Here is a 13,960-nt window from a genome sequence, read left to right as displayed (position 1 = left end):
ATCAGATATTTATAAAAGGAAGACAGATTTTTTTTAAACAGGAAATTGTTACAAGTTGTTCCTGGCAAGCATTCATATGGCCATCAAACATATATTATGAACATTTCTTTTGGATGGGTGGCTATTGCTCATAAAAAAAACCTACGCAATTACGTATAATCTGCAGGCCTGCACATTGACGAACATGCGGTAGCTAATCATGAGAATGTCACGGTGTACATGTGTGTATCATGTTTTATAGAAAAACAATTTGTTACATAAGTATACTTATGTACATGTATATAACTAGCCAAGCTTAGAAACGGTCATTTTACATTGTCTTGTGTCTTAAATTGTCAGATGCACATTTGTACATTGGATGATTGGATACAAAAGTAAAAATAAGAATATTGTAATCTTGTGCAGATCTATCATTTTCCTTCATGGTGCAGTCATGCAAGGTGTATAGACTGTACACGTACTTATATGTATCGTAATGTTAGTTTCTACAAGGTACCGGTACAATATGCATCTCCCACTCCCAGCAAGGGTGTATAAACATGTACATGTACATGTACATGTACATGTACATGTACATGTACATCATGTACAAATGTACATCAATTCTTTCATGTACAAATTAGGCTACTGTACAGGTTGCACATTGAACTACATGTACATGTACTGAATGTACACAATGTACACATGTACTGAATGTACATTTGAATGTACACCTGCATCTTGTCAGAATATATGGGCAGCAATACCTGTGTATACAAGTATGCAAAGCAAAATGACTGGCTTGAAATGGCATCCAGCAGCAAACAGCAGCAGGGGGTAATCAATGATGTCAGTGTACATGTATACACAAAGCCTTCACATAATGCTGAAGGTCATCATCTTTACTGGACATCCTCAAGTAAGTGACCTTATGAGGTCAATCTGATTAGGACACAGATCACTGACTAGCATATATTGATCTTGCTGATGAAAATCCACCTACTGACATCTGGTACTTAGAACAAACTCTCCTCTGTCATGTCTGTAGTCATGGTCATTTACATGTACAGTACATGTATGTAGAAATGTACATTTATGGTTGAGGTACATGTTCATAGTACATGTATGTACATTTGTATTTTACATGGTATAAAATGTGAAGTGTACATGTACATGTACGTGAGTAAACATGTAATGATCATCCCACAGTACAAAGGACTTCATGTACACAAATGTACATGTACACACCTCCAGTAAACATGTTCATTTATGCATACATTCAAGATAATTTTCCAGGCCAATTCTGTTTTTCAATATGGTGCTGTACATGGCAGCACACAAACTGTGTCGGATCCACAAAATTAAGAATACAATTTTTTTTTTTAATCTAGTCATTTAAAAATGTATTTTACCTTAGTGACACTTAATATTCAGGATGAATTCGGTTATTCTTTACAAATCTACATGTAGCTAAAAATACTTTGTGCTACAGCTATTCTACAAAAAAAAGTAAAACAATTTTTTACATGTATGTAAAGCCTTTAAATACTGAAACATATTAAAAAAATACCTGTATTAACCCTCCTCCCAACCTCGTACCCAGGGTGTCGAGCAGTACGCGCCCACCACTACCTGCTCTCTCACCCTGGTATTGGATCATTTGCATGTGCAAGATTTTTGCACACGTATGCAAATGAGGAACAGTCTGGTGCCTGGCTATGCGTTACACATTAGCGTTTGTTTTTGTTTGCGGTGTCTGGGGTAAAAACAGAGTCGATTCGTAGCAGCGCGAGCACGGCGTGAATTCTGAAAACACGATTTTTGAAATCAAACTGTTACGATCTTATCGAGACAACATGCAGTATCATATTTCATATTAATATGAGCAAATTGGAAAGGAAATTAGTATTTTCGAGAAGGCGTGGACGAATGACCGCGAAAACACGTACTGCACGTTGTGAATAATATAGCACCAAGTACACGATAAAAATCCATTACTAGCCAATTGCGGTATCCAATCAGGATACAGGAAGAAAGTTTCCTATCCAGGGTTTACTATTGGAAACACGGTTGGAAATAAAGTAAGCACTGGGGACGAGGTTGACCCTCCTCCATTTAAACATCCACTTCCCTATACTTGTAACACAGGCTAGTCACCAACAGCCACTTCATATTTCAAGCAATCACTTTGACTAGTCAAATTCAGTCAGCAGACAAAAGCAGGCAACTGGTAGGCACAGCTGGCTTATCATCAGCTGCAGTCAAAGCATAAACAGTCACAGCCAGTCAATCCTGCTTTATGTAGGCTGAGATCAAAGCTCTTAACTGTTAAAAACAGTCAAATGATCGATTTTGACTGAAGGGACAACTTTGCAAAGAATGCATGTTTGCATCTAGGAGGGTTAAGCGTAGAATATACGGTATTTGATTAAAAATTACAACTGATCGTTATTCACCCAAATGCGTATTTAAGCAAAATTGAACTCCACACTGTTGTGATCGACGCGATATGTTTATGAAACTCGATCAGCCAGTGCCAATCTTAGATTTCCAATTACCATTTGTGTCATATACGCGGGCACATGTTTTTATTTTTAAAGTCAAGGTTCGTAAGCCTAGACTGTACAGCCTGCGTGGAAGAATTTGGTCCAGGGAAACTGTAATTTGTAAACGTGATCTCCAAAATGTGTTCTCCATTGCAGAAAACTTAAGTCTACACTTTGATAACATGTGCTAATGCCTAATGCAACGTTGGAAATTGTACGGAAAGTTGGATCTATTATATTAGCAAACGTAATCTCACGTACTGGTACATTGTGATTCCTGCTTGTATACTGGGTTTACAAAAAGTGAATTGTGCATACATGTACATGTACTCTCTCTTTTTTGTATACAGTATAAATGTACGTACAATGGACAAAGTACACATAAACTCGTGTCGGCCTTTTTGCTGATCATCCCATAGGGAATGACCGTTTCTGTTTACAACCAAATTGCTTTAAAAAAAACAACTTTAAAGGAACTACCAGTCCAAACCGAACAAAGCTGCATGTATGTAAGTGGGATGTATTTGGGTTGCATTCATAGAGCTACATGTTTATTAAATTACTAGAGCGCTAACTCCGCGTTCTTACGTGCAGAGATACATGTACATGTACTTTAAAGGGAATATACATCATTTGCTTTTGCTGTAATTTTCAGAAATGGATAGAATCGGGGGGTTGGAAATATATAGCAAATAAAGTTACAATTGGGCAATTCTCCATGGGAGAGCAAAAAATGTCAAAAATAAATATTTACATATTAAACCTTTTTTGTACTTTTTTCAGACCTCAATTAAATGGGGAATTCAGGTCAAAAAACGAAATTAAAAAAAAATACATATTTCTGGTAAAAACAGTGATTTTTGCATTTTATGATTAAAAACGTTCAGATTTGGTAAAAAAATAAAATTTTGTGTATGTATTACTTTCTGAATTATAGGGAAAAGATTTGATTTATTTTATGATGTTACAAGTTACTAACATTACTCAGAGTCATAAAAAAAAAATCTAAAAATCTAAATATATATATATATATAGTGTAGGCCTTCATTTAAAAATGTCAAAATTAGCACGTAATTCCGTTACCGAAAAAATGGCAAAAGTTACTTATTTCACAAATTTTCTTGTTTTTTTTCTACAAATCATTTATGTTGAGAAAAGACCCTACTATAAACATAAATGAAAAATAAAAACTTTAAAATAGTAATTTCTTGGCATTTTTCCAAGTGGTAACGGAATTACGAAACGGTAACGGAATTACGGTAACGGAATTACGCATGCACAAAGTATGCACACTTCCCCCAGATTATGTACATATATATACATGACATATTAAATAGGAGATTTGCATGTAAACCTTGGACAATAACTTTAAATACTAAATTACTTGTTAAATCATTTCCCTCTTTAATTGCTATTATACAATTAAAAATAATCAGGTGTTCCATTGATATTTTTTACTTTTACTATTTCTTTTTTACTATTTAAAAAATGCTAATTGTTTGGATGCTTAAAGGGAATATACAACATTTGCAAACATCAGAAAATAAAACTACCAAGATTTTACGAAATACCTTACTAGGATGTTGGTAAATGACAGTCTAAAGCATCCTGTAAAATTATGGCACCTGGTGTGAAGTAATTTTCAAAAAAATGATATTTTTGTATACATTTCCAACAGTGGTCGGCCGACCACCGTTGGAAAAACCTAACTATTTTTCAACTACTGCTCCAACTTTACACTCTTTCCAGTCCAAATTTTGTTTGCTACACCTATTTGTTACATGTTCATGAACGGGTGCAGGCCAGCTAGTCTGGTTCCCTTACCTTCCACTTTTCCAGCATCTATAAATTGATCCATTTTACCTTTAGTGGAGTCAAGGAACCAGACTACTTGAACAGTTTTGTTTTTCTTGGTTTTCCAGCATTTTCGAACGCAAAACTTCAAACATGTCAGTGTAACAATATTTGATCTATTACATGTATACTAACCCCTCAAATAGTTCATTTCTGAAAATTACAGCAAAAGCCAATGATGTACATTCCCTTTAAATATGTTGCCAAAGCCGTTGTCTGGTACCCAGAGAAAATATATTCCACAACAGGTATATGAAAGTTGAGTACCAGACTGTACTTGTACTTCTACTTGGCATAACTTAACATCTTCCCTTGCTCAGAGATGCCAACCAGTACAGTTTTATTGTATTTTCCACGATAAACTAGTGAAATACGATAATACAATTGTTCATAGTAAAATTTGATTTTCGTTAAAAAATAAATATACATTGCTAACAGGCAATGCAGCCATCACCAGACTGCTTTCATTTGACATTGACCTTTGACCTAAAAAATAAAGCCCAGACATGTTTAGGCCTACATTTACATTTTGATCTGCTTATTTTCACTGAGCTTTCCCCTTGTGGCATTTTACATACTTCTAAAATTTGTATTGTGATGAGTTTATGTTGAATTCAATGTTAATGTATTGCATTTACCTATTACATGTAAACCTATGGCGTAATTCCGTTACCGCCCAGGCGTAATTCCGTTACCGTGATTAAAATGCAAATTATGAAAAGAGTGATTATTTTTTCAACTTTGTTCTGCATTGTAGTTAACAACACCCCTGAACTCTACAAATAACAGGTTGTGTCCAATTTTAAAATTTCAAAACTTCAGAGGGTTTTTTTATTAATTTATGCGAGAACTCAAATATGCTTGTCCTCCGTCCGTAATTCCGTTACCGATATTAAGCTCCGCCCCTAAAAGGGTAATCTTGTGGGATTTTTTTTTTTTTAGCGGTCAATCAATTCTACTGGGTCTTGGCTCCCTTTCCATGTTTAGATTAGTTGCCTAGCATTGAACATATTTTCTTGGGAAAGAATAATCCTTGACAAAGTGACAAAATTCCGTAATTCCGTTACCAAAGAATTGCCCAATTATTTTTTTGAGGTTTTGGGTTCGAAAATGCTATAAAAACCAAGAAAAACAATCATTTTCCTGTAGTCTGGTTCCCTGACTCCATTTAAAAAGAAACAGAGCAGTTTACATATATTGGGGAATTGTAAGGTCAGGGAACCAGTCTAGCTGGCTTGTACCCGTTCATAGGTGTGTAATCGATTGCAAACAAGTGCGATGGTCAACTGGGGTCAGTATTTGAAAAAACAGCCAGTTTTTTCCAACGCTGATCGGCCGATCAGCGTTGGAAATTCATACTAAAATACCACTTTTCTTGAAAATGACAGTATACCAGAGGCCATGATTTTACAGGATGCTTTACACTGTCATTCACTAACAGTCCAGCAAGGTATTTCAAAATGATTTGGTAGTTTTATTTTTTTTATGTTTGCAAATGTTGTATTTTCCTTTTAAAGCCGTCCTGGGCGTAGACATTTTGAATTCATGTGCATGTTTGAAGAACATAATGCAGTTAGGTGGAGTGAATTTTGCGTAGTCTTTTGCGTAGTGTAGTCTAAATGCAACGCGTACACGCAAACAACTTGAGCACGTCATGACAGTTAAAGGGAAAATACAACATTTGCAAACATCAAAAAATAAAACTACCAAATCATTTTGAAATACCTTGCTGGACTGTTAGTGAATGACAGTGTAAAGCATCCTGTAAAATCATGGCACCTGGTATACGGTCATTTTCAAGAAAAGTGGTATTTTTGTATCAATTTCCAACGCTGATCGGCCGATCAGCGTTGGAAACAACTGGCTTTTTTTTCAAATACTGGCCCCAATTGACCATCGCACTTGTTTGCAATCGATTACAAACCTATGAACGGGTACGAGCCAGCTAGACTGGTTCCCTGACCTTACAATTCCCCAATGTATGTAAACTGCTCTGTTTCTTCTTATATGGAGTCAGGGAACCAGACTACAGGAAAATGATTGTTTTTCTTGGTTTTTAAAGCATTTTCGAACCCAAAACCTCATAAAAGTCAGTGTAACTATATTTGCTATATATTTCCAACCCCCCAATTCCATCCATTTCTGAAAATTACAGCAAAAGCAAATGATGTATATTCCCTTTAAATAACGCCAAGGCAAAAATTATCTGCAGTGGATACGCGCACCTGTTTGCGTTGTTTGCGCAGAGCAAAATGAAACGCTCATTTACTGATTTTGGTTACTGTGTGTTTCGGTTTTGGGCGCATCGGCTTCGAAAATTCCCCCTTTATAGAATACAGACGCAGATGTGCAAATAGCCGTACAAAAGCCGTACACAATTTTGAGCTTTCCATAGGTTTGTGCACAAACATGGATGCACAAAGCACGCATCACTTTGTACATCAAGTCAGCGCTCTGGTAATTTAATAAAGCTGTAGGTTAACTTATATTCCACTTGCATGAACTATGAAAACTATATTTTGTTAGTGTTCAGTGGTGTTGATTCCGTTTTGAACACACTCCTGTAGTCATTTGCTTCGTATTGTTTGGTAGTATTACATTGTAGGTTAATTTTTTTGTGTACACGTACATTTGTACTTGTCCTTCACTGTTCTCCTTTTGAGATGTGCACACGTGTGGCAGTCTTAAACTAGTGTCAGCATCACTGCATTGTGCATCCCAAACCTTGAACCTTCCAAGACGTCATTTCAGTGCACTGTCGATCGCATCTTCCTCAAGATACCGGAAGGCTCGGAGATCATGTGGCACTGGCACCGCAGCATCCGACGGAAGACTTCCTTGAAGTGGGGATGCTTGAACCCGTAGATGAGAGGGTTGACCATGCTGTTGAAGATGATGAACATCCCCGTCCAGGGGATGACGGGGTCGCTGGGCGGGATGACCAGGGCGATGGCGAAGGGTGCCAGGCAGGCCACGAAGGCACACACCACCATGAAGAGATTCTTGGTGATCTGCACCTGTCTTCGGTTGATGCTGCTGGCCATACTGCTGCTCCTCTTCCTAAGCTCGTGGGTGCTGCCACCCACGTTTTGGCCAGACACGCTCTCCGTTGTCGTCAGCTCCACCTCCATCTGCTGCATTTTCTTGGCGTGCCCGGTGACGTGCCGGTAGATCTTGTAGTAACAGACGAATAGAACCACCAAGGGAATTGGAAAGATCAGCACTGACCCCACGAGACTGAAGTAGTCGGAGGTTTCGTGCGTCGTGTCTTGGGTGCAGGTCTTGTATTTGTCCGAGTAGCCCCACTGGCCAAGGCCAAACAAGGGAATACAACAGACGAGGATAGGATACGCCCATATCAGAACCAGCATCACAGCTATCTTGCGTGGCGTATAGACAGCCTGGAAGGTCCGCATGGGCTTAGTGATGATTATGTATCGGTTAATGGCGATAGCGGCCAGCGTAATGGTGCTACACGACAGGCAGGTATACCCAATGGCGGCCGCCAGGGAGCAAACGAGCTCGGGCAGCGGCCAGCCATCTTTACTGAGTAGCGCAACGACCGTGAAAGGCGCACTCAGGCACGTCACCAAGTCAGCCACTGCAAGGTTGGTCACAAACACGTTGGTCTTGGTCTGGAGTTTCCTGGACAGAACGACTGCTAGAATGGTCAAACAGTTGCCGAAGATACCGCAAACGGTGACCAGACTGGTGACGGTGGCGATGATCACTCGTTGGGTGTAGTCCTCAAAACGAAAGCTGCGACCATCTACGAGCATCGTCTGTCCAGTGGAAAGCATGGTAGATGGAAGATCTTCCGTGGGGAAAAGGTCAGATGATGTTGCCATAGTGACTTGAGATTGTAACATCAGCATCAGTCAGGCGTCTGTGAAAATGGCAAGTGGTGGAAAGCAAAAGTGTAAAACAAAGGAAACATTGAAGAATTAAAAAAAAAAAGTAATTGAGTAATGAATTAAAATCCATAATACCCGACTCCATCCTTAACAGACTTGAATCCTCCATTTTTAATACAATTTTACATACCCCCTAGGGAGTTAGGGTTAACTCCTTCCAAAATCCTCTTTGCAAAAGGGAGGATTTTGCAGGATTCAGGATATGGCAAAAATGTCTGGCTGATTTTGGAGGATGCACTGTGTCTTTAATAGCCCAGACCTTGTGTTATTTTTGCTCAGCTGTGCGTAAATTTAGGCCTATATTATACTTGAAATCCTCCGCACTGCTCCAGGATGTCACTGGCTCTGCCAGTGACAGTGATTACCGGAGGATTTTGCAGGATTGAGACAGTGGTCACCCCTCCAAGGACCACATTCAAAGTCAGATGATTTTGGAGGATTGAGGCTGTATACATATAATTTTTACAAAAATGTACATGGAGGCAGTTGGAGGATTTTGCAGTATTGAGGTTGCATCCTAGCAAGAATGCCTAGGGTTAAAAAAAAAAAAAGACATGGAAGTTCCAATTAAAGTAACTTGTACTGGGTCCTACAGTACTGATTTTTTTAAAATCCTGCAAAAACATACATACATTGTAAGTACATGAACATGTACGGTACTGTACATCTAGGGTCAGTGCACTTTGTACATATTGGATTATTTTACATACCGGTACATGTTCATCAAGTTGTCTCTGCATTTAATCTTCAATCAAAGTACGGTACATGTACACGATTCCATGTGAATTTTGTACTGGGTCCTACAGTACTGAATTTTTAAAATTCTGCAGCATACATGAACATGCACTGTACATCTAGGGTCAGTGCACTATGTACTTTCTCGATTAGTGTACATATATTCATCCAATTGTTTCTGCATTTAATCTTCAATCAAAGTACAATACATGTACATGATGTGCATGTACATGTACACTGTTTGGTTCTCAAGATCTTTAGTTCAAACTCAGTTGATTGGATCTCAATGCATACCGCACATGTGTTAAGAGTTACATTTGTATATCCTATTTAGAGTTTTTCCTGCACACAATAACTTTCATGCCCAACTTTTCCTCAGCCTCCTGTACAGCGGGGTTTGCTTTTCAAATTAACAAAGGTATTACATGCATGAAAACATACTTACCTAAATTACTGATGTTTGTCCTGCCAGGTCACGCATAGAGGGTTTACATTCAAATGGGTGTGATTCTTTTCTTTACAAACAGAAAAACTTTTTTTCTACACGGATATTAAGTTGACGCAACACAGTACCGGTATGCACACAGATCACATATGAATAGGACTATTCTTTAGACAAATTTATATTGAGAATACCATCAAATATATTGGGTACCAGTTAAGACTGGGTATATTCATTGACAGTGGTTCAGTGACACTGAACAATACCACAATAACGAAGAATTTGAAAAGATTTCTGACCTCGTATTAGTTTCTCTTGTAGGAAACATGTACGTGCCGGTACGTGTACTGATTATATTACTGGGGCCGGGCCGTTAAAGGCTGCATGCATGTTGTACATGTACGTATGTGAAATTGCACAATATACATGTATGTGCATAGCAGAAAACACATGCATACAATGTAGGTGTGCATGTACATGTACTCTTGAGCGGAGTCCTCATCATGCACTGCAAATGGTGAAATGATAGGCCCAAGAAATCTGCATTTCAGATGCATACATACATTGTACATGTACATACAACTTGTACATGGACCTGTACACATGTGCATAGAACCCAATGCAATACAGAATTTGTCAAAAAGAATACAGTGCATGGTCAGCAAATGTCTGATGTCTGACTTTAATTTCATTTTATGCACTTGGTACATGTATGTACATGTAAGTACAGTTTAAATGCTTTCATCTTTTGCAGTACAGCAAGAAAAAACAGAAAATGTTTTCATCGGAGGGAGGGAGGGTTTACAGGGAAACAATTATCTGGCTGTGAAAGATTATGAAAAGTGGTAGGGAGTGGACTCTGGACATCATTGGATAGGGCAGGCATGCAACTTTTCCTCGGAGTAGCTGATTTCCTCGTTTTTCACTTCACACTTATGTCATTAAAAATTGAAAAACACTGTGTTTTGGGGGAGTTTTTTTTTGGGGGGGGGGGGGGTGGTCATGATGCAAAATACCATATCGTGGTGTACATACATGTACACGTACCAAATGTGTACTGTGAACTTTACATTAACTCTAATTCCCTAGTGTCTTTTACTTATGGACCAAGTCTGCCAAAACCCATCACTGACCCTGCTTCACACAATATGGGACCAAATCTGCTGAAATCCACCACAAGACCACCACTACGTTAGGTGGATTTCGATGGACTTGGTACTCATTGCTTGTCTACCAAAATCCCCAAAGTGAAGAGGGGGTAGATTTGGGAAGGTTAGGTTAAAATCAGGTTAACTTCCAGGTCCATTAAAAAGGTTTTCCGTATTTCCCTTTTCTACCGATTTCTTTGGAAGGTAGGGGAGGGAGGTTTAAACCCCTAAATCCATGAAAAGAAGAATTAACTCCAATATCCTATTACAGGAAATATTTTATCATAGTACAAGGCCAGATGACATTTATAATTTCTGATCCTTTCTTTGTTTATTTTGACAGATAGTTGGGATGGGGCAGACACTCTCCGAGCCCGTGACAGCCAAGGAGACCTCGGCATGTGAGAACCACATGTTCAAAGTGGGCTCCTCCTGCATGCAAGGATGGCGCATCAGTATCCTTTGAGAACATTGTGCAGCGGCAACTCCTTACTTTTAACCCTACACTTGCAATTTATAATAAATAATAATACGGGAGTTTTATATAGCGCACGTATCTACCAACAATTAGGTACTCAAAGTGCTTGAAATTATGTCTATTGTTAAAGACAGGTAAATGAAGTTTATGAGAAATATGAGACCCATTATGTAGAACCTTATAAGGCTTTACAAGGTGCTGCGGCGCATATTGCAGCCACTGCCAGAAACACCGGGGCAAACACCTTCTCTTAGGGATAAGTGTTACTGGGTTCTTTAACGTGCATCACACAACACACGGGACCATTTATTCTGGCACGGAACTGGGTCCTACAAAGGGTTCCTAAAAAGGTTTATTATGCATGCCTAGACAATTAACAGATATTACTCCTGCAGCAACTCATTTTTACGTTCTCATTTGCTGCTGAACCCGAATCGAACCAAAGTTCGGGTAAAATTTCCGAACCGAACCTGAACCAAACCTAAACCAATCCTGAACCAAACCTAAACCAATCCTGAGGGCTCACTTCCAGCACTACCGAGAAATGACAAACATGTACATGTACAGTACACCCACATTTGTTTGTGGTGTAAATCGAGAATTTTCTTTTGTTCCTCTTCCCTTTTCCTTTGTTTGTACTGTAACTTTTTCGCAACAGCTCTCATTGGTTTTGTACACATTTTCTAATCAAGGTCGTCCTCGATTTGGTTCCTGTCCTCGATTCACTGATGATGTTGCACGTGTGTGTCCTCGATTTACACCATAAACAAACGCACACGTATAGTTGTCCCATCTCAAACTGATGTATCGTGTGTACATTATACACTGTCTGTAACTTTGCGATGCATCGGATGATTGCATATTGCATCAGCACTTGACATTCTCCGATAACACAAAACCAACTCGCAAATCAGTTTGGCAACATCTAACATGTTTTTTTTTTCACTGAGCACTGAACTGGTCATATGAAAAGTAAAAAGTAACGGATTGGGTGTAGGAACTGCAGCTCGTATGTTATGTTTGATCTGTGGTGTAGGAAACATCACTGGCATTCTGAACCGGTTTGCGCATCCCTACATGATAGAAATGTGAGCGAAATTTCATCTGGAATGGGCTGTTTCTCATCAAGTGTCTTTTAGTGACCCACTTCTCATTTATACTTTTAAACATTTACTGCCGAGAATGTGCAAAGATTACATTTCATGTTCCGGTACATCCATGCCTAAAGAATCTATAACATACTGTACAGTATATTGTACAACAATATTTCCTTGGCATAATTTTTTTTCTGTCCTACATAGTATGTAACAGAACACGAGTTGTATTCATCTGATATTACATGCACCAATCGGCTGACATCGTGCACCTGTCGCCACTAACTGCAGGACTTTGATTTGTGGTCCAACCAAAGTGTGGGATAGGCTGTGTTGATATTGGATGCATTCATAGCAACCGCAGATTTGAGTTCAATAATCTGTGCTGTTTTTATACTGTTTGTTTTTCCGCTCTGTTTGCTTAGTGTGTATGTACATGTACATGTTGGTGTACATGTATGTGTATCATTGTTTTGTACATGTACATGTACATGTATGCAGTCATGGTAGTACTTGCACATATGCAGGTTTTGCTCCTTGGCTTGCATGATGTATGTGCACACATGTACAAAATTTGTATACGTGTACAAAATGTGTACAGTACAGTTAAACATATTGTACAATTGTAGGGCCTACAGTACGTGAACGATGTACAAATTACAATATGTGATGTGATCAAGCTAAATGAGTCGTTTGTCGGGAACTTTCATTTGGAAACAGGCCAAAATAGGGCCACTTCATCACATCACTTCATCACATCTCTTAGCATTCCGACCTCCATAATTTTTTAACTAAAGATGGTATCAGCATGCGGTTTTCACAGCAGTAATGCTGAGATTGTGCTCGTTTCAAATCTGTAAAACAAAAATTGACCAGGGTCGACAAACGACTCATTTAGCTTGATGGCATCACATACATGTACATGCACACAGATGTTTGAATATGTGCCTAGGTACATACATAATATGTACCTATACACTGTAGGCATGAAATTTATGTGTTCAGTAAAATCGACTTCAAATTAAAAGATTTTTGCAAAATTATGAATTTTTGTGTGTGTGAAGGAAATGGACTTGTTGTTCAACGTCACACATCCGTCAATTTTTGTTTTGGTTTGGTTCACTAGCGCAGCCCGTGTTCCATGTTGTCTTGAAAACTGTCCAGTTCACATGCAGTACATGTATGTGGTTTCGCTCATCTTACAGCTTGTCCAACAGAAGCACCACAGGGATTCGTATTGTGTGGAAACTTTATCCAGTCAGTGATTGATCGGTTTCATCCCAATATCTTAGAGTGGGTTGAGTTTTGGCTTGAACTCTGGCTGCAGCTTCCGTGATCTTCTATGGGCCTTATTCAGGACTCAGGAGTCGGCCATATTGAATTGAAATTGAGGTAAAATCTTATTTTTTTGAACTTGCAAAGAGAATTGAAAGCAACTTAATTTATAATCAATTCCAGTCTGCCTCAGCGAATGATTTAAAATTTGTAATTAAACATTCCTAATTTTTAAAGCCATATTTAAAATAAAAATGACAGTAAAATAAGGCTGCATTGTGCCTGCATAAATAGTCCCATTCAACAGTTACATGTAACAATTAATGAGGGAACTCGACAAAAATGGCCATCTCATGAATAAGGCCCATGCAAGTACATGCATTCTGTACATGTACATGACTGTAGTACAATGTACATGTACATGTACCGGTGCCTTGAATTCAAGAAGATGCGTCTCTGTTCCTTATAGTGCATTGATAGCCTTGTGTGCATTCT

General features: G+C 38.6%; 2 protein-coding genes across 3 annotated transcripts in view; one reads left to right on the top strand and one right to left on the bottom strand.

Annotated features, from left to right (window-relative positions):
• The window catches only part of LOC119733957 (probable protein phosphatase 2C T23F11.1), a 41,262-nt gene that overhangs the window by 4,406 nt on the left and 22,896 nt on the right, over nucleotides 1-13,960 (top strand). The window contains exons 1-2 of one of the 2 annotated variants that reach the window (XM_038207323.1): nucleotides 973-991; nucleotides 10,962-11,073. In XM_038207323.1, coding sequence (XP_038063251.1) covers nucleotides 10,971-11,073 — 103 coding nt within the window. In that variant the 5' untranslated portion in view covers nucleotides 973-991; nucleotides 10,962-10,970. Of the gene's footprint in view, nucleotides 1-972; nucleotides 992-10,961; nucleotides 11,074-13,960 lie in introns of those variants that run through there. The other variant, XM_038207322.1, reaches the window with a different exon arrangement.
• Nucleotides 6,804-8,235, bottom strand: LOC119733956 (alpha-1A adrenergic receptor-like). Its single transcript, XM_038207321.1, has one exon. The coding sequence runs from the start codon at nucleotides 8,225-8,227 to the stop codon at nucleotides 7,127-7,129; it is 1,101 nt and encodes a 366-aa protein (XP_038063249.1). The 5' UTR covers nucleotides 8,228-8,235; the 3' UTR covers nucleotides 6,804-7,126.

The sequence above is a fragment of the Patiria miniata genome, unplaced genomic scaffold (assembly GCF_015706575.1).
Source record: "Patiria miniata isolate m_02_andy unplaced genomic scaffold, ASM1570657v1 HiC_scaffold_26, whole genome shotgun sequence".
Taxonomy (NCBI): Eukaryota; Metazoa; Echinodermata; class Asteroidea; order Valvatida; family Asterinidae; genus Patiria; species Patiria miniata.
This window is presented reverse-complemented; position numbering and strand designations above follow the sequence as displayed.